The 19,523-nt window shown below is 43.9% G+C and overlaps 1 protein-coding gene across 2 annotated transcripts in view; it reads left to right on the plus strand.

Annotated features, from left to right (window-relative positions):
• The window catches only part of SDK1 (sidekick cell adhesion molecule 1), a 358,865-nt gene that overhangs the window by 326,734 nt on the left and 12,608 nt on the right, over positions 1 to 19,523 (plus strand). For both annotated transcript variants that reach the window (XM_015876860.3, XM_015876861.3), the window contains 8 exons: positions 877 to 992; positions 2,410 to 2,596; positions 3,425 to 3,562; positions 6,632 to 6,793; positions 7,565 to 7,690; positions 14,921 to 15,085; positions 17,145 to 17,282; positions 19,236 to 19,356. In XM_015876860.3, coding sequence (XP_015732346.2) covers positions 877 to 992; positions 2,410 to 2,596; positions 3,425 to 3,562; positions 6,632 to 6,793; positions 7,565 to 7,690; positions 14,921 to 15,085; positions 17,145 to 17,282; positions 19,236 to 19,356 — 1,153 coding nt within the window. The remainder of the gene's footprint in view (positions 1 to 876; positions 993 to 2,409; positions 2,597 to 3,424; positions 3,563 to 6,631; positions 6,794 to 7,564; positions 7,691 to 14,920; positions 15,086 to 17,144; positions 17,283 to 19,235; positions 19,357 to 19,523) is intronic.

Consider the following 19,523-nt stretch of genomic DNA (forward strand, 5'->3'; position numbering starts at 1 on the left):
AGAGAAAAGAGGCTGCTTTCTCAGAGTCAGGGTGAAGGCTGTGGAGATGCATGCCCTTTGTCCTGCCTTTCTCTTCTTGCTTCTGGAGTTGGAACAGGATGCACTTGGATATCTCTTCTGTAAACAGAACATGTGCTGTTTGGCTAACAAAACCCACCTGCACCAGGTTGCATCCTGAGAGAAGGGAGAGCTGGTGTGACCCAGGTGCACTTGAAGGAAGCCAAAGATTGGTTTTCTTGTAGAGCACAATGCAAGAAGTGCCATCAGGAGCCAAAGAGGTCTGCTATGTATATGTATGTGGTACGAGATCAGAGTTAATGAGTAGCAAGCTAAAGCCATTTGGTCATACAGAAAATGTGAGGCAGATTGATGGCTACCTGACTGGGTATAGGGGTGATGTACTTTGGTCTTGGTCCTTGGAGGGGGGCTGATACAAAGATGTGCCACTGAGTCCAAAGGCCGGGCTGGTGAGGCAGGGGGCTGTGCTGCTCCTGACAGCTGCTTTCAAGACGGGTTGCTCAGGAGCACCACGTTGCTGCCAAAGGCAAGCCTGAAACGTTACTACAGAATAAAGAAAAAATTCTCTTTTATTTCCCAAAGCTGCTGACAGGATTGAGTTTATTCAATGTCTAACCCGGTCTGTGTGACACAGAACATCACCTCTGGAGGCTTGGCAGCTTCTCAGTCCCTGCATGCTGCTGCTATATACCTGAGACTTCCCATAAAGAAAGGAATACCTCCAGGGCTGGCTCTGCGAGCTGACTCACGGCATAAACAGAGTCTGCCCTCAGCCCTTCTACAAATGGAAAATTGCAGCCTGGATATGAACTAGTTCTGCTTGTCACTATTAATTCTTCTTTTTTCCTTTCTCTCCAGCACCAGCAATGGCCCCACAGAACATCCAAGTAAACTCCCTTTCTGCAAGCCAGCTGGAGCTCACCTGGGACCCACCTCCTGCCGACAGCCAAAATGGGAACATACAAGGCTACAAGGCAATGCTTCTGTTTCTCTCCTGGTTTCATTTGTCTTGCTTGGCTTTGTTATTACTTGTAAGATGGCTCTACAACTACAGCTGCCCGCACTGCACAAGGCAAATTAAAGCAGTATTCAGCCTGCAGTATGGAAATGGTAATGTGTCCCAAAATCAAAAGAAATGAGATGGGGGAAAGAGGGAAGAAAGGGAAAAGCACGCTGCTGTTTGCAGGGAAAGGAGAGCATGGGGAGAGAGGGCGTGCAGACAGGGAGGCAGCTACGTTTATGCAGGCAACTTATCTGCTCCAAAAAGCAACCAACACAGAAAAGCTAGGGGCAGGGAATGTGTTGGAGGAAGCTAACTGAGTTTTCCATCTATCGACTGTTCCAAAGCCATTAGGAAAAGCAGAACTTTCTCCAAACTAGAAGCTCGAGCCAGGTCAGATTTCAGAATTATTTAATTTCCCTAACTTTGACAAAATTAAATCATAGCATTAATTGCATTTGGTTTATATGAGATGAGCACGTTGCAGAGGCATGTTGTTTAGCTTCTCCAGCATGAGAATGGACCCTCAGAGAGTGGAAATGGGCAACTCTACAAACACTGGAGCTTGGCTTGTCTTCAGCTTCTGGCTCTGCCTCTCTCCATGAATTTAGGCCCATAAGTGAAGAAAAGTCAAGCCAATGTGAATAATCTGGCATCCCTTCTTGGCAGTAACAAGCAACCTTATATATCAATTCATGTTCTTTTTCTTTTCTATGTATATAGATGGTTCTAACAGCTTGCCTTGTAGAGCCAAGGTAGAGTCTTGCCTTGGCTCGTTCTCTCCATTTCCTGGCTTGCTTTGGCTTGTTGGAATGCGCACATTGCCAGGCCTGTCCAATAAGGAGGGCTGGCACCACTTTTCTCTTGGAATCGTCTTCTCCAAACCTAATTTTATGGGATCAGGATAAAAATTGTGCAGAGGAGAGCAGAGAAGGGTAACGCAAGGAACTTTAAGGAAAATCTTCATTCCCTCTTCAGAAAGGCATTTTCTTGCCTGTCCTGTGAACACAAATAGTGGTATAGTTGTGTGCACAGGGAGGTGAATGATGGGAGCATCGTATCAGGGTGCCAGTGCTGACAAGCAGCTAGCATTTCAGGGAGAATTAAAAGGCTGACCTCTCCTCGCTGAGTTTCTGGCAGCTCAGATCTGCTGTCATCAGGCCATAATCTTCAGCCTGTGCTCTATTTTTGAATGATGTACTCAACTGCATGGCCACTGGACTCGGGGTAATTTGGCAAAGAAAAAGAAAAGATAGGGCACATGGAGAAGAGTGTAAGCTGCCATTTACCGGAGAGTCCAGATCAAGGCTGCTCCACTGTGCTAATCTGTGTGCCTGCAATGCTGGGATGTTTGGGAGCTAGATGCTAAAACATCTCACTGTTTCCAACAGATTTATTACTGGGAGAGCGACGTCCAGAATGACACAGAGAAAGTGAAGGTCCTTTTCCTCCCTGAGACAACGGTCCGCCTCAAAAACCTGACCAGCCACACACGCTACTTGGTCTGCATCTCTGCCTTCAATGCCGCAGGGGACGGCCCCAGGAGCAGACCCTCGGCGGGCAGGACACACCAGGCTGGTATGTGACCACCTCAAAGCACAGGTCTGGTGGTTGCTGGTAGCCAATGGGGGAGTGTAGGGCATGCAGGAGGGCACTGCTGTTTGGAGTTAGCTTTCAGCTGGGTCATTATATTGCATTGGCTGGGGGGAAAGGATCAATAAGCGCAACCATGTTGGAAGGGGGGTAGAGGGTTGGAGCTGGAACAGGTTGATCTAGGATGCAACTCTGGGGGTCTCTGCTATCACATCTGAAAATCTGAGCTGGTTAGCAGCACCTGGAAATTCCCTAGCAGTCCTGTGAGACAAGAGAAATGCTTTGTGCAACCCCTCATGTTGAAACCCTGCCATCAGACTGGGCTGCATGAGGGCAGTGGCTGCCATGAGGAGCACACAAGCACTAGGGCTGTGTGCTCTCTTAGTGCCCTGCTGCCCTTCAGCCCTACTCTTGTGGGGGAGTTAGTTTGAGAAACCTCAGCTTCTGCAATGCATCTCCACTAACCATGACAGGGGGAGAGCAAACAGTAAAAGACTGCAAGCTTTCTGATAGTCAGCAGCTAGATGGAGAGCAAAGGCTAAACTCAGTGTTCCTGTGAAAGTCTTCTCCTTCTGGCGTGTCTCCTCGCTTGCTGCTGATACCCAGTTTTGCAGCAGAGAAGCTGCTTTTCTTAGGGAAGACGGTCTGTGGTTTTGATTGATTACTGGAAATTTTGATACAATTCATAAATCCCATTCTTACTTTGTCTCCTTTAGATTTAGACTGGGCAAAAAACCCGCAATGTTTTATAACATATATGTATATCAGATTGACTACGCCTGCTGCAATTCAATCCATTTGTAATCCTTTCAGCACCCAGTGCTCCCAGCTTCTTGGCGTTCTCTGAAATCACTTCCACAACACTCAATGTGTCTTGGGGCGAGCCGACAGCAGCAAATGGAGTCCTGCAGGGTTATCGAGTAGTCTATGAGCCTTTGGCTCCCGTCCAGGGTAAGAAAGACCTAAAATCATACATATTCATGGGGAAATGACAGAAAAGCACTGTAGCATCTTTTATCTCTGCCCAATTTCCTACTTGCTCTCTGCCATTTTCCAAGAGAAGCCAGGTGGCAGAGGGTAAGTAAAACAATTCCGCTCTTGCCAAAACTGCTCAGCAAACCATAATATTGTGGAATGTAGCTTTTGTCTCTCCTCTCTCATTTTCTTGCACAAACTATATTCTGCGTGATTTGAAAAGTCATTTTACTGCCATTGTTATCCAGCGTGGAAGAAGAGGAGATTCAGCTGAAGAGTGCCTGATTGTCTCCCCATGTTGCACTTTCAAATTGCTGAGTGGGCTCCATCCCAGAATAGTCTTCAGGATCGCCTGTGTTGCTTATCACATGATGTGTCACTTCTGTTATCGCAGAGATGGCCCAGGCATCAAATGTGCGAGTCATCACTGGTACCACTGCTGCTTCTGACAGGGGAGGATAACTGCGAGAGAGATTTGGTCATGTCTGTTTACATGGAGTTTTCAAGCAGGATTTCTAACCCAGCAGTAGATTTAAGACAACACTGCAAAGGCCACAGACACTCATTTGCAAAATAGCAACAGGAAAGGATTGGGCAATTTCTCTGAAAACAAATGTGAATTAATTTCAAAGTTGAATTAGAAAAGATTGCAAAGTTTGGGGAGGGCTGTATTAACATTTTTGTGTTCCTGGTAGATTGCCAGTCGTTCAATAGGATGTCCAGCTTTGGCAGTGTGACAGCATGGAGAGTAATTTCAGCCATTGCCAATCCATTTTAAGCTTCTTTTTTTTCCAGTGAAATAAGGATATCAATCACTGGTGTTTGCTTCTTCTGTAAGGAATAAAGATCTATATTGTCTGAACATCCACATCTCATGCACTGAAAAAATTATACTCAGAAATGAAAACATGAGCTTAAAAGCACTTTCAGCCTTTATGGTTGGCAGATCCAAGCAAAAAGAGCTAATGCAGAAAACATTTCCAATGCTGACCAAGAAATGTTCACAGGGTATGCAGGAGGTTTGGGCTCACTGGGTATTTCCTGCCTTACATTCATTTCTACACAGTGTTTGAGAATACATTTGGTTCCCCTGGAAGTGTGGAATTGTCAGATCATGCTCTCTGTACACATTTGTCTGAACATCCTCAGAACTTCTGTTTTATTCTCTTTCTCACCTCTGCTCTCTGACTCCAACTTGTCCACCCTCCTTCTGTGGATTTATTTCTGGTGTAAGCAGGGAGGTTTTAGAGGATTTTCCTCAAATTGTTATATGTATACATATATATATATTTAACTTGAATTTATTTTTTATTTTTTATAAAATAATAAATGTGTATATATATATTTTTTTAATTTTAATTTTTTATTCTTCCATTTCTGTTCATTTCCTTTTGTACCAACACTTTTCTTTCATCAAATATATTTACTTCCCCTCCACAGTAAGGAACCCCTCCCTCAAAGCCATCATTTTCCTTACAGAGATATAAAAATATATCTCATTTATTTAGAGTGCTTTAAGGCAAAGCCTGGATTGCTGAAGATGCACGTGGCGGTGCTGGCATCACTATGGGACAAGGCATCACCCCGCATCTCCTCCCATCCCCATTCCTCCCACTGCTCCATGCTTGCAGTGCACCATACCAGACCCCTCCTGTTGACTGTTGACTTCTCCCCCAGCTGTGATTTTTGGCTGAGCCCACCCAGCCCTGTGACACCTCCCACCTTCTCTATAGGCCACCATGGAAATCCTGCTTGTTTTGCTAACAGCGGTCTGTTCAACAGCGCACTCCTCTCCCCGTCTGACCTTTTATTGTTTAAGCTTTACGGTGTTATGTTTTACACCATAATAGACAACAAAATTGCCCTGGGGCCTTTTTTTACCAGTTTCTTTTTTTGTTGTTGTTGTTGGTTGTTTTTTTTTCCCTTCGGAACATTACTTTGAAATGACAAATGCTTCCTGATTTGTCTCTCAGAAATGAAATAGTGCACCTAGGGAAGGAGGGAGCACTTCTGCTGCTTCCTCATTAACTGAGGAAAGATCTTCTGAATTATAAATTGTCTGGGAGAAATCTTTGAACAGGGATCACTTGGACAATTATTCTTCCTTTAACTGATAAAAACTGAAAGAGGCGTCTTGATTTGCATGTAAAATAAGCATCCAGATTGATAAACTTCTTCCTTTGGCGTTCTTGGGGGACAAAAACCAGCAGGCAGCCTTCTCTAGTGGGAAAAACATTTTCCCACTTCCTATTTCTTGGCTGGAGATGTGTTATATACATCTGCCTACAGGACCAGACAATGCCAAAAGGAATGTCAGTTCAGTTCTTGTTTGTTCTGTTAGTTTATATATCAAATTGCTTCTATTAACTTAGTTGTAGAAATGTTCAGTAAAAACTAGGTTTAAATTCATCCATTTCAGAAACATTCTGAAGAGTGGGGAAGACTAAAACATAAGTAATGCCTTTAGCCTTGCCCGAGTTAATAGTGCTTTGACTGCATCCCCTGCTGCAGTGGCACTTATACCCAGAAGCCTCCTGTGAGATATTTGTCCTCCATTCTGCATTCACTTGGTAATGGTGCAAGAGCCTGGACAAGAAGGAAAGAACCTGGAGCCTCATTTCCCCCCCCCCAAGGCAGCACTGCAGGTTACTCAGCAAAGAAAGAGCAGAGAAGCGCTTGTTTAGGAAGCAATCTGCAACACTGCAGTCCTCTTCGTTTACCTCCTTCTTTCTTCCCAGAGTAATTAGTGAAGTTGCATGTAGTCTCTTGGTAATTTCCCAGTTGTGTTGTAAGGTTTTTTTTCTTGTCAGTACCCACTTATCAAGCTTAAACTCTAATTATACTTATCAGTGCTGAAAATTGGCTATTATCACTACTTAAACTCCTGCTAATTGTAAGGAATACTTTCTTAGCAAACCGTTAGATGATTTTACTTACCATCTAGATATAATAAGCCTCTCTTTTTTTTCCCCTTTCTTTTTCTTTCTTTTCTTTCTTTTTATCATTGCAACTTTATCTTATTTTACATCCATATGGCTATTCCAGGGGTCAGTAAGGTGGTGACTGTGGATATTAAAGGGAACTGGCAACGCTGGCTAAAGGTCCGAGATCTTACCAAGGGCATGACCTATTTATTCAGAGTGCAAGCCCGAACCATTGCCTATGGACCTGAACTGCAAGCCAATGTCACAGCAGGGCCAGTAGAAGGTAAGTGGAACCATAAAAATATCTTAGGAGCTACATCAGTGGTGCAGATGCAGCCCAGTAGCAGAGAATAGCACGCTCAGGGTTTAACATGGGCTTCTAAGCCAAGGAGAAGTTGAATCACAGGAGCACAGGGCATGATTTAATGGATTTCACAACTGCACATGAAAAACACCTTCCTTTTTCTTTCTGAAAACTAAAAGACTGATGAGAATAAACAGAACGGTGTGAATAAATCATAGTGAAAACTGGTTACTCAGAGAATTCCAAGCTACATCCACTGTGGTTCAGGATTCTGGTTGGTGTCCAAGGAGTTCGAGCTGAAATGGTTCTGCCTGAACCAGTAGAGGTTTCTGAGTGTAAAAACAGGAAGAGTTTACGGTTATTTCTTCCTGACACTTTGGCTTATGCACAGGGAGATGTCTGCAGACTTCCTGACATGCCAAGAGGCTGAATTTCAGCATTCCCTACTTGGTTCAGTGTGTGTACCGAAACAGTTGGTTTTCTTATTTGATCAATGATAACAGATGCCAGATAATCATAACAACTCCCTCCAATTATATCAGTTTTCCCCCTTTCCTTCTTAGCAGACACACTTGTATAATTAGTGCCAGTAAAAAATTAGGGCAGAATCTTATTGAGCTGGTTTATATTGAGTGTATGTTGGCCAGTACTCCTGGATTATTTTATATCTCTTATCAGGAGAAGAAATGAAGAATACCAAAGTACATCTCTGGTAACACCCACATTTGCTGTTGTCATTTATTCCTTCAGGGTCTCCTGGCTCCCCACAGGAAATTCTGGTGACAAAATCTGCTTCTGGGCTGACACTACAATGGACTGAGGGAGATTCTGGAGAAAAACCCACAACCGGGTACATTATAGAGGCACGGCCCTCAGGTGAGCCATGGGAAACATGGGGAGCTCGTTGTCCCATATTCAGCCCACGCTGAAACCCTCCCCACAGTGGAGATGCTCTTTGTCTTCCCTGTTTGCTACTGGAGTTTTGTGAGACAGAGCAATTCCCAACCAGTACTAAATCTTTGCTGACTTATTATGTGGGTTATCGTATTTTCTCCTGTTTAGGCATAGTCACAGAAAATTACCCTAAGTGCTCTAGTTTCCAGTATGGTACATCACTGGTAAATCATCCAGCTGATGAACCAATAGTTAATAATTAAAACTCACTTAAATGCTTACAGCATCTTTCACTTAAATGCTTGCAAACTGCTTTTTGAGCACCAAAAATCTATCATTCAGCAACAGAAAGCTGCAGCTAATCACTGTTCATAACCAGGCCAGGACCATAGCAGCGTGCATGCATGGCTACCCCCGTTGGCTCTGCAGGGAGGGCATTAGTGGGCGAGAGGAGACTCCTCATCACCACTGTTTCTCTTGGTGCTTCCCAGACCCCCTTTGCTTCTGGCAGTTATATCTAAATGAAGCTGCCCTCTGCTTTATCCACAATATTTTCCCAGCTGGAGAAGATGGTTTTAAATTTAGGCCTGCGCTGTGGCTTGTTTGCAGCCTCTCCCAGCTTGGTACCCCCTTTGCCAATTTAGCAAGTGTGCACTTTGTAGTAGCCAAGCCATTAACAAATCAGTGAATACTGCCAGACCCCTGTGTAATCTCACTTGATAAATTCCCTCCACTCTGACAGAAGTGCTGATAACCATTCTCCAAGTACAGTTTTCCAGACGCTGATGCATCTACCAGATACTTGTTTCATGTAGGCCATGTTTGAATGTCATGATGTCAAAAGCTTTGCTGAAGTCAGGATAGATGATGTCTGTTCTTTCTCCTCTATTGACAAGGTCTGCTACCCTGTCACAGGAGGAAATTAGACATGATTTATACTTGACATACCCATGTTGGCTGCTTGTTCTATGCTTTTTCACTTCTAGATGCCTACGCACTGCTTGATTATATATTGATTAAGCGAATGCTTATCTGTTTGATTATATATAGGATCTGAACTCTCTCTTGTATGTGTCTTGAATATAAGATTACATTTAAAACCAATTAATTTAACTGGGCCTATAACAAAATCATTGTGATCGTTGATGCTGAAGCTTCAGGTTTCCATACTTGCCTTTGGTAGAACTTACTCTGTATTGAGGCTCTGCGGGGATCCCAACATTTCTTCCAGAATTCTGTCATTTAATATGACATGGGTTTTTTCTGAAACAGAGTGAAGGAAAATGTGTACATTCTCAAAGCACTGGAATTTCCCACTGATCTCAGGTGATTTTTTTTTAAGGAAGGCATGTCACCAAGTGCTTCCATTTGCCTTACATCAGCTTATTGATTCCTGCTCTGTTTTCTTCATGGTCAGAAAATGCTCTCTCTCATATCTGAACAGTGTTATTAAGTTAAACCAAAATGGTTCACTGAGGTTTGCTTACCAGCTTACATTTCCCCAAACAGGGCTTTTACAGTCCGATTGTTTCAGAGGGAAACCTGTGCCCATGTTCATATTTGTGTGAGTTGTGGCACTGCAAACCCATCTCATGTTCCTGGGCTTGTCTCACCTGTGGATGTGCACAAACACTTCACAGTTCTCGTCTAAGGATACGGGATTTATGATTCGCTCTTTTGAGCAGGAAGAAAATAGCCCTTCCAAGGCAGGTCTGAGCTGCATTAACCCTGGGTCATTCCAGCTGGCCTCACGCCACTGATCCTGGAAACACACAGAAGAGGTCTTATACTCCTGCTCTTGCAACCTGACTGTTGAGGCATTTAATTCCTCCTCAGATTATTTTAATCCTATTCATGCTGCTATAGCAAATGAACTAGCCATTTGTATGCTGGATTCTCACCCTTAGTTCTGGTTGCAGCTGTAGAAAGCGTGAAATGTGATCCAAGAGAGGAGAGGACTAATTGGAGCGCTTGCTTATTTCACGCAAGTGGCAGCTTCCTTTCACTACCGCTTTTCTTCCTCATCTCTGCATGGAAGAGTTTGAAATCTGAATTATGAGCTTAACAAAGGCAGGAGACTAATTCCTCCTGTCAGGGCCGGCCATTCAGAGCCGTTTCTGTTTTAATATGATCCTATGAATTTGCTTCTGCATGTTGATTTGTGTGTGTAGTAGAACATGGATTGGAGCAACCTTTATTTTTAAGTACCAGTTGTCCAAGAGAAGAGCAATTGACTTGTGCCCTTTACATAAAATCAAGGAAGGAGAAGATATTCATCCTTCTGAGATCAAAAAAAGGGACATTGAGCAGACAGATGAAAAGCTTTAGCTTGTTGCCAATATTTAAATGCAATACCACTACCTTAGTATTTCACATCTCAAGTGTCATCTATTATAGGCCTCATTACCCCAAACGTTAAATGCTGTATCATCTCATTTTCCCAGCTGTAGCTCCCTGCCAAGACTCTTCCATCAGAGTACGAGGGTGGCTTTCTGTCATAAATGGCAAACTCTACCTGCTTTTGTCACTTCCCTTCAAATTTTTCAGTGCCCCGCTGTGTTTTGCAGGCCTCCAGCTGCCCTGCTGGGTTTAGCAATGGTGGCAGCAGGCAACAGAGATTGTTCATTTCATTTCCCCATTTCTCTCCCAGATTTATGGCAGGTGACCAGGCTGACTGTCTCCCATGCATTTTGAATATACTTAGACACCAGCATGGAGCAGGCAAACCAATATTTTTTCCAGAGTGATCTGTGCTAGAGGAAGGTATTACAGAAACAGAAGTGTTTTTCTTTTCCTTCAACTCATCTGTCCCTGGAGAAACGGATTCCAGTTTAGCTCCTTTTGCATTACAAGAAATGCAATTAAGCGGCCCGTGTCACTGCCATAGAAAGCACTCCCCAGACATCCACTAGGCTGGCTAAGAAGTGGGTATTAGATCATGTCCTTTGTTTCTACGTGCTGAACTAAAGACAGGAATGGCACATCAATGTAAGGCTTCCCAGCACTGCTGATGGAGTGGAGAGGATGAGTTTGCAACTTTTCTCCCAACCATGCATCAACCCCAAGTCTCCTTTCTCCGTACTGTGCTTTACTTTTGGATGTGCAGCCTGTAAAGCATGCAGCAGCATCACACAGGCTTTCCTTCCCAGTTATCCTCTCTCTGCAAAGCATGTGTTTCAGCTGTGTGACCTAGGGAGCCGTGCTGCCAAGAGTACGCATCTACATGTAGGCTTCATGCCCATTTTGGCCCTGCTGTGGGCATCTCAAGGTGTGGGACAGCCATGCAGGTCTCAGTCACTCTGTGGTCCATGGTACCTCAGGAAAGCCTCTGAAGCAGTACAAGGCAACAGAGGTGTCCTGCTGTGCTTGCTCTCTCCCTACCATGCCTTTTGGGTTTTGTTGGTTTGTTTTTCCCAAGTAGGGCATGACTTAGTCCCAATGGGAGAGAGTTGCAGCTTAATAATAAAGCTGATAATAACACCTCGAGCACTCTGGCTGGCATGAACAGGCCGGCTGCACTGCAGATCCGCCACACATCAGGATACCCAGCAGTTCAGGATGCAGACAGCACTGAGGAGTGTTTTCTTTTGTTGCCCTGGATGATCTGTTCCATGAAAGCAGCAGATGATCTGGGGAAGAGTCTTTGGAGTGAGGATTGTCCTTCCTACGCACACTGGTTTTCACTTCCCACACCCCAAGGGCAGATCTCACTTCAGTTTTCTTTCTGGTGTCTTGAGAAATGTTTTGCTGTTGTTGTTGTTGTTGTTTATGTTCTTCCTTTTCTATTTATTTTTAAACAAACGAGGGAGTGCAGTGTCAAACATGGACACAAACCAGGAGAAGTCAGTAAATTCAAAGTGAAGGGTGCAGCTGCATTGCCGGCATCTGCCATGGGGCCTTTGGTTTGCTTCTGCTTACAAGTAACATGCTGAGGTTGACAGTTCATCAGCCTTCACTTCCCATTCTTGTCCTTCCCTTAGTTTGTATGATAATCCACCCCTTTGCCTCTGACAAATGCTTCCACATTTTAATTTTGCCCTCTGTAGGAGGAACTCTGCTTGCATTCAGCAAGTCCTTAATTCTCAGCTGCTTCTCCCATCATAAACCTGCTAATGTGTAATTAGGAGAAAGTTTTACAGCACAGCCCTCCTCTTTCTCTGAGGGGGAAGGCTGGTGCTTAAGACCCACATAACTGACAGCTTTCCATCTCTCCAGCTGCAGCACAGCAGTCATTTGATAGCAACCGGAGTTACTAGAGCCAGGAGCCCTTGTTATTGCCTGACAGCTTTATATGGACCCCAATTAACTCCCCATGAAACCAGACTAGCATGTAGCTGCTGTGCCTCACCATGGTGGTCAGCACCTGTCCATGCAGACACCCAGTCTGCAAATGGGGAAGATCAGAGATGGCTGTGCCTTTCCCTGACATTTGGGTCTTCTATGAATTAATACCCAGACAGTATCCCAACCACAGCCTGCTCATCCTTCCTCCCAACACTGAGTAGGAAATGCTGTGTATGGTATACTAATGATTTTCTACTGATCTTAAAGGCCAGTCTTCACTATCAAGGTGGCCTTCTAATGAATTCTTTCTCAGCTGAACTTCTGACATTTAGAGCCAACTTGGTTTTAAGGGAGGAGGAAGAGATGGGAGAATGGATTCATAGGTTTGTGTTTAATATTTAATTGCAGAGCTCACTAGTGAAGTAAAACGTCTTTTATAATTTGGATATATCCAATTGCAATCTCTGTCTATAAAGACAGGCCTGAATATTCTGGACAGAGATTAGATAAGTTGCTGCTCTGTAATTAAAAGCTTTGTTGGCCAGAGCTGGGATAGCCACAAACTACCTTGTATACCTTGGAGTCAGCAGTGGGACAGACATCCTTACTGCAAGCTTTACAGAGTGGTTAAATTTTAGCTTTCTAGGTCTGTTGGATATTCTGCATTGTGCACCTTGATAGGTTTAAGAAAATAAGCAAAGAAGTGTGTGTAAGCAGTTGTGTTTGTTGCAGTGAGTGTTGAACATTCATTTTTACTGTTGCTTTTTCTTCCCCCATTTAAGCAGCTTTCATTGTAAACAAATTGCTTTTCCGACAATTCACAATGGGCTCAAATTCTCTTATTGCTGTTTACAAATGTGTTTATGAAAGCTTAGGCAATTCAAGCAATTATAGCAATATTTTATAGTCTGAGATGCATCTTCTTAGTATTGGTGGCTGTGACAATCTAACTTTGAAAATGCATCCCTCACTCCACCCTGTTCGGATAAGCTAAATCCCAGGCTTCCTTTTTATCACGTTGTAAGTTTACATGGTAGAAATAATCTAGCCTTCAATTGCCCTGGAAAAAAGAAGTCAATATTTTATCTCTTGTTTTATAGCCATTGTAATATCCAACTAATACATAACAATGGTACATTATGATAACTTCATTATACTCTGATCATGGTGGTGAATAATGCATTGGTCTGAATTTTAAGCCTGACAGAAGAATTACCTGTTTTTATTGTTCTTTAGTATTTCTCAAATGTAGCTGGAACAATAACATTTCAGCCCGCTTTCCGCATCTGCTGAGACTGCCAATCCTCATGATCAAAAAAGAAGCAGTTTGGGGGTTGTTAGTCATCATGCGTGTTGCTAGATGTGCAGCACGTTACAGATCACCAAACCAACATTTACCGATGCCAAAGTTAAAACATTCACATGGAAATGCACCTGCAGTGTTAATCAATCCATCTTTGCTGTTTTTCCCTGTTGCACAGAAGTAGGCTAAGGGCCAGATTGTGTTCTGTTACACCAACACATCTTTGGAATTGCTGCAGCGTCTCCAATTAGTTTACACTCGGGTAAACGCAAAGCAAATGAGAACAGATTCTGGCCTCATACTGCAGCAGCGGAACAAGTCGCTAAGGGTAGTGCTGCTGGCTCCTGCTTTATTGTTACCTTGATAACACCTCAAGCTACAGGAGTCCTGCTGATGCTTGGATCTTGCAGCGCAAAGGGCTTTCTTTCAAAGCTTCTGCACTAGAATAGTATCTATGCAGAGGTTATCACAGCCTTCCTATTGCTGTGGGACATACAGAGAAAAACAGACATTGCTTGAACAGCTTTGATAACTAAAAGTAGAAGCCTGATCAGGTCAGATCCTTAAGAGCTGTGCTGGCTGAGGCTGGCTGAGAGTTTGGCACCATGCGTAGACCGTAACTTCAATTTGTCGGTGGAAGTGCCGGGCACCAATTGTTGCTGATATGCAGTCTAGTTAGATTAATGTTTGATTCCTGCACTCAAAATTATTGACTGGCATCTTTAATTATAGTTGGTTTTGTTCTTACTGGTAACAGCATCCATCTAGTTGAAAGTTCTTTCCATTGAAGTCAAGTGAAAGTAAGGTTACGGGTATGGATCAGGGACTGGAACAGTGCCTAGTCAGGATGCGCATCAGGATAAATGTCAGCATGGCTGCAGAGAGCTGAGATTACCCTACTGAAATGCTTTCATCAGTTATGCAGAAGGCGTCGTGTTTCCTGAAACTTTGAAAGCTTTGTAATGCAAACAAAACCTCGTTTCTGCTTAAAAATATATGGCACAAAAATGCAATGCCTGCTGCCTCGCTCTGTGGGCTGTGCCACACTGCAGTGTAGCCAATGCAAAGGACCAAGCATACTCAAGTAGCACCATTCCACTGGGGGAACAAGATCATGCAAGGCTACAGTGCTTCCTGCCAAAACCCAGATCTGACATTGGTTTACAAAACTTAGCCTACACACTTGGATAGCGAAGACACTTTTGCAATGTAAAAAGCAGACAAAACCTCTGCAATTAGGACTCATTAATGTAGCAGGTTGCTCTGGGCTTACTTGCTCTGTCAGGTAACAGGCATGCAGATGCAGTGACCTCACCCAGGCAGGAGGGACCCAGATGGTTGGCAGCTGCTCCATCCAGCTTAGGTCACCACAGGTGCTGCTGCAGCTTTTAACAGCCGTGTTTCCCAGCTGGGCTGTTATGACACCCCCATCACGAGTAAATCCTTTCACAGATGAGGTCTTGCAGTGCATTCTGACATTTGCATGTACTGCTGAGCAGCCTTCAGGTAAGCACGTCCACTGCCTGTGGTGGAAGCAACACAGTTAACGACAATTATTTTTCACCATCAAAAGGAAGTGCCAAGTCACACAGTTAATGCCATCCCTCTCCTTGCTGCTTTCCTAGATGAAGGACTGTGGGACATGTTTGTGAAGGACATTCCTCGCAGCGCTACCTCCTACACCGTCAGCCTGGACAAACTCAAACAGGGGGTGACCTATGAATTTCGGGTGGTGGCTGTCAATGAATTTGGCTATGGAGAGCCAAGCGTTCCCTCTGTGGCAGTATCAGGTAATCATGTTTGTGTGATGTGCTTTCCAACAGATTTTCTTACTGGGGGTGGAGGAGGGAGACAGAACACCAAGGCCAGCTTGTTTTTGCTTGTTTCAGGGCAAAATATTGTTGAGAATCAAGGCTTGTTATTTCAGTATGCTTTACTCTCAGTGGGAAAAATAAGCTTGTGCCATTTTTAAGCTTGGCAAAGAACCTTCTCAGGAAGTTTGTGAGTGTGTTTACATGTAAGATTTCTTGCCTTAAGACTAATTTACAAAGTCTACAGTTTGTTTGCTTTCTCTCCTTCCTCCTCTCCAGGTCTGTTGATTCATTTACTCTGCTTTCTTCTCTTTTCCCAAGGTTCTGTGATAAGCACTTTCTGTGTTATTTTACATACAGATCTCAAGAATGTCAAAACATAATCTGCCGAAATTACTCACCATAGCCTCTGTGCTGGCAATTCCAGCACACTGTGATGCCCCCATTCCCCTTCACCACAGCAGATTGGTGGTGGCACTTGTGGACTCTTCCCACTATTCCCAAGCTTATGATAATTCCCAGTTCAGAGGGCTATGGCCTAAACACACTTCCTGAGTCCCTTTGGACAAAGCAGCACTCTGATTTCCTAAAGGAACCCTTAGTGCCCTGAAAATAAACTTTCAGTTCTACTCAGCTTGCTGTGCTTGGACAGCTTCAGTTCGATGGGCTGTTGTGAAGTGGGAGAGCTTGCCCTTATGAACGTCTTGCTCATGTTTCCTCTTACATTTGCAGAGAGGGCTGTACTCCAGGTTGCTTTTGAGCAACAGGTTTTGTCCTCGCTGTGTCAGCAAAGACGGATGAGGAATAAAAGAACTTGATAAAATGTCTTTGTGATTCAAAGTTCTGGAGAGTCCTGAGAACCTGGCAGTGCTCCAGCATCTGGAGTGGCTTTTATCTCTTTGCTTCTCCAGTGAAAAGCATAAACACCATTCAGTGGTTACCCAGCAGGCAGGAGCAGTAAATGCTGCTATCGCCATCACCGCTGCATTTGTCCTTACACAATTAACCACTTAGCCTGAGAGCTGTCTGTGGATATCAGTGTGAGTGCTACCCTTGCTTTTCTCCTTCAGGACAAGGGCACAGACAGCCCACTTCAACCACCAAGAGTCAGTGTTATTCCTATCTGTAGTTTCACAGAGGCTGTAGCACAATGTAAAGGGTCAGTGATCATGTCAGTGTTTGCATTCCCAGGAGACATTATTTCCCCTGAAGCCGGACATGCAACTCCTTCTGATGCTTTTTATAAATAAACTGCTTGTTTGTAAGTTCTCCACTTGAGCTGAACTATTTAATTCACCTCCTTTTGATGCTTCAGTATTCATCTCAAATTGCTGCATGAAAGTAAGAGGTTTCCGTTGAGATTTCCAGCCATAAAAGTATACAGCATTTTATGCTGCCCACTTCAGCTCGCACAGGGAGGTGTAAATTGCACTGAATCTGCTCAGCCCAGCGTGCCCTGTGCAGTTTGCCTTTAGGACTTTGTTAGCCTGGGCTGGCTTCCTAACAAATAAAGATTGTGGCTGCTTTTCACTGCTGCAGAATACCCAGTGATCTGGAACAGATTGCCCACATCATCAGGCTTACAGCAGATATTAGTTTACATCCATGGTCTGGGACAGTGAGAGGAAAGAGAATGCCTGGGTTCGGTAGCAGGGAGGATTTGGGTTGGTCTCCTGGCATCACCCGCTCCTTATAGGGTAAACTACAGGGAGATTACATACAGCCGCTCTTTGTGCTCCAGTGGCAGCACTTTTGGTCAAAGCTGAGAGGTGCTGTCAAGGAGAATATCACAGCAAGAAAACAATAGTACTTACTGCTTGAAACCACGGGCAAGTGAACTCTGGGAAGGGGAAATATGTAACATTTTCATGCCTCCAGTTGAGGCCAAATGGAATGAAATTATTTGAGACAAAGTTCAGGTAACTCCTTTGAAAGCCTTTTTCCAGTGCACTGTTAGGGGTCTAGCTCACTGTCGGGGGGAAAGGAAGATTCTGCAGGAGCATAAAGAGTTGATGTTGTTCCTCTTTTGTGTTTTCAGCACAAACAGAAGCCCCTTTCTACGAGGAGTGGTGGTTTCTGCTGGTGATGGCTCTCTCCAGTGTGATCCTGATCCTGTTGGTGGTGTTTGCTTTGGTCCTGCATGGCCAGAGCAAGAAGTACAAGAACTGCAGCGCAGGTAGGACAGCAGCTTTGCACTGTACACATGCTCTCATGGTCTTCAGGAATTAGAAATGTCTTCCCTTTGAAATCTTGATTTCACCAGCATGGGCTCTCTTGATAGGTATTTTGCTTGGCAGAAGAGTTGGATAGTTTTACTATTTGATTTGGTAGAAGTGGCTTTTGCCCGTGGTCTTGCTGGGCAAAGAGTGCCTGAGCCTGTGAGATTTTGGAAGTTTACCATGGGCTTGGATGGAACAGCATCTGGAATGCCCAGGGACTGCAACAAAAGCCAAGGCGTCTGGGTCAAATGCTTGGCAGAGGACCACAAAAAATGAATGAGCTGAGACCTCATTTAGCTTAGTTGTCATTCCCTGATAGATGGGGAGAGGGTTCTACTTTCCATGTCTGTACCCAATGCAAATATCCTATGGCTGTATGTGTGAGGACTACATCATAGCTCCTTTATATTAAATAGAGTACCCAGCATCTCATGTTTGTTCCCTAAGCCAAGCTGCAGTCACTGGGCTGGTGCCAAGGAGCACTTGGTTATCTGGGCCTGCTGGACTTCAGGGCACTGCAAGGATCAAGACATGAATTTTCCTTTAGTTACAGTTTTTACCATTCCTTTCTGACAGGAAAGAGGTACTTGCTCTGTAACTGGGAACGTTGGAAGTCCCCTTTTTAAGCACCTGGTTCTGGAGCAGTGAATATTGTTCTTACCTTTTCTTCACCTTACATGAAAAAGTCATTCATTTGTGTGTTTCTTTGGTAGCTGTCTCCACCTCCAGCAAGAAATTGCTCTGTTGCTAGAAGGTCTTGCCAAAAAAGGCCCGTTAATGAGTCAGATTGAGTGGATGAGTCTTTATTCTACTCATTCTAAGGGATTAATGTAATGAAGGAGTCTGGAAAGAGTCTTCCAGGCAGTTTTTAGCAATTCAGTCCCAAAGAGAAGATCTTTTCTTTCTTTATAATTCACTTCTAACAAGAATTAGAAAATCAGATTTTAGTCCCATGGCATATAAAATGTATGAATACTATGGCATTTTACCAAGTTAATACTATTACGTATTTGTATGCATAGCTCATGGGAAATCACTCATCTTCTTAGTTGTGCTGTGTGTTTGGGGCACAGACAAGAAAAGACACGTCTGACCTGCACTATCAGGTATCAGTGTTCACACTGAGTCTTAGTGTAGCATTGAAATTGAAGTTGAGGATGGAGCACCTGTCTGCTGCGAAGTGGCAATACGCAACTGGTCTTTCTCCACAGGACACGAGCCGAGCTCACACCTTTGGGATTACAAAGAGCATGGAAGAGAATAAGCTCTTGCTATATTTGATCACAAGAACAAACATACCTTGCTGTATTTTCCCTTTTCTGCCAATCCTTGTCCTTTTCCCTGCCTCACATTGTCTGATTTCTCACACCTATTTCTTATTCTCATTACAGTTCTGTCATCTTTTTTTCCCATTTACTACCCACTAACCCGTTCTCTTGCTTCCCTGCTTTGTTTGTTTGTTTCTTCTTTTTCTGCCTTTCCTAGTTTTACTTTTGTTTAGTTTCAGTCAGCATGAATGGGATGCACATCACCTGATTTAGGACACCTTCAGTGGCCACCTGAAATACTCCCCTGGGTTCCATTTGTAGTCAAGAAACAAGAATAAGCACTTGTGGAGCACTGTTCACCTGCATTATTTTAGATACTTACCATCAAATGAAATGCATTCATCCATGACTCCTTCCCTCCCCTATTTTTGCTCCTTCTGCCTGTCTGCACTTTCAATAGTCTCCTTTCTTCCACTTCATACTCATTTTCCAGTAACAAAGCTAGAGAGATTAAAAAAAGAATAGTGATATAATAAAACATAAAGCAGGGAAAGTTAGCAGCTCATCTTTAATCACTCGTAAAGCCATATCTGGGAGGGAAATGCCCTTGTTTCAGCTGAATCTGTCATTGCCTGGCTCTAGGTAAGACCATCTCCAATGTGGAAGAGTCAGTCACCTTGGATAATGGAGGCTTCACTGCTTTGGAGCTCAACAGCAGACATCTAAACATCAAGAGCACGTTCTCAAAGAAAAATGGAACCAGGTAAAGAGCTGGGAGCACCGCACTGCTGGAAATGTCTTTTCATCTTGATTCAGGCAGCTATTAAGTAAGCAACACGGAGCCACTGTTGTTTGGTGGATCTAAGGAGGTCTTCACACTACAGCGCAACTCACTGCTCCAGGCTGTAATTTTGATTTCTAAGCATGGTA

This window comes from Coturnix japonica, chromosome 13 (genome assembly GCF_054131305.1).
Source record: "Coturnix japonica strain WE chromosome 13, WE-NBRP24, whole genome shotgun sequence".
NCBI lineage: Eukaryota > Metazoa > Chordata > Aves > Galliformes > Phasianidae > Coturnix > Coturnix japonica.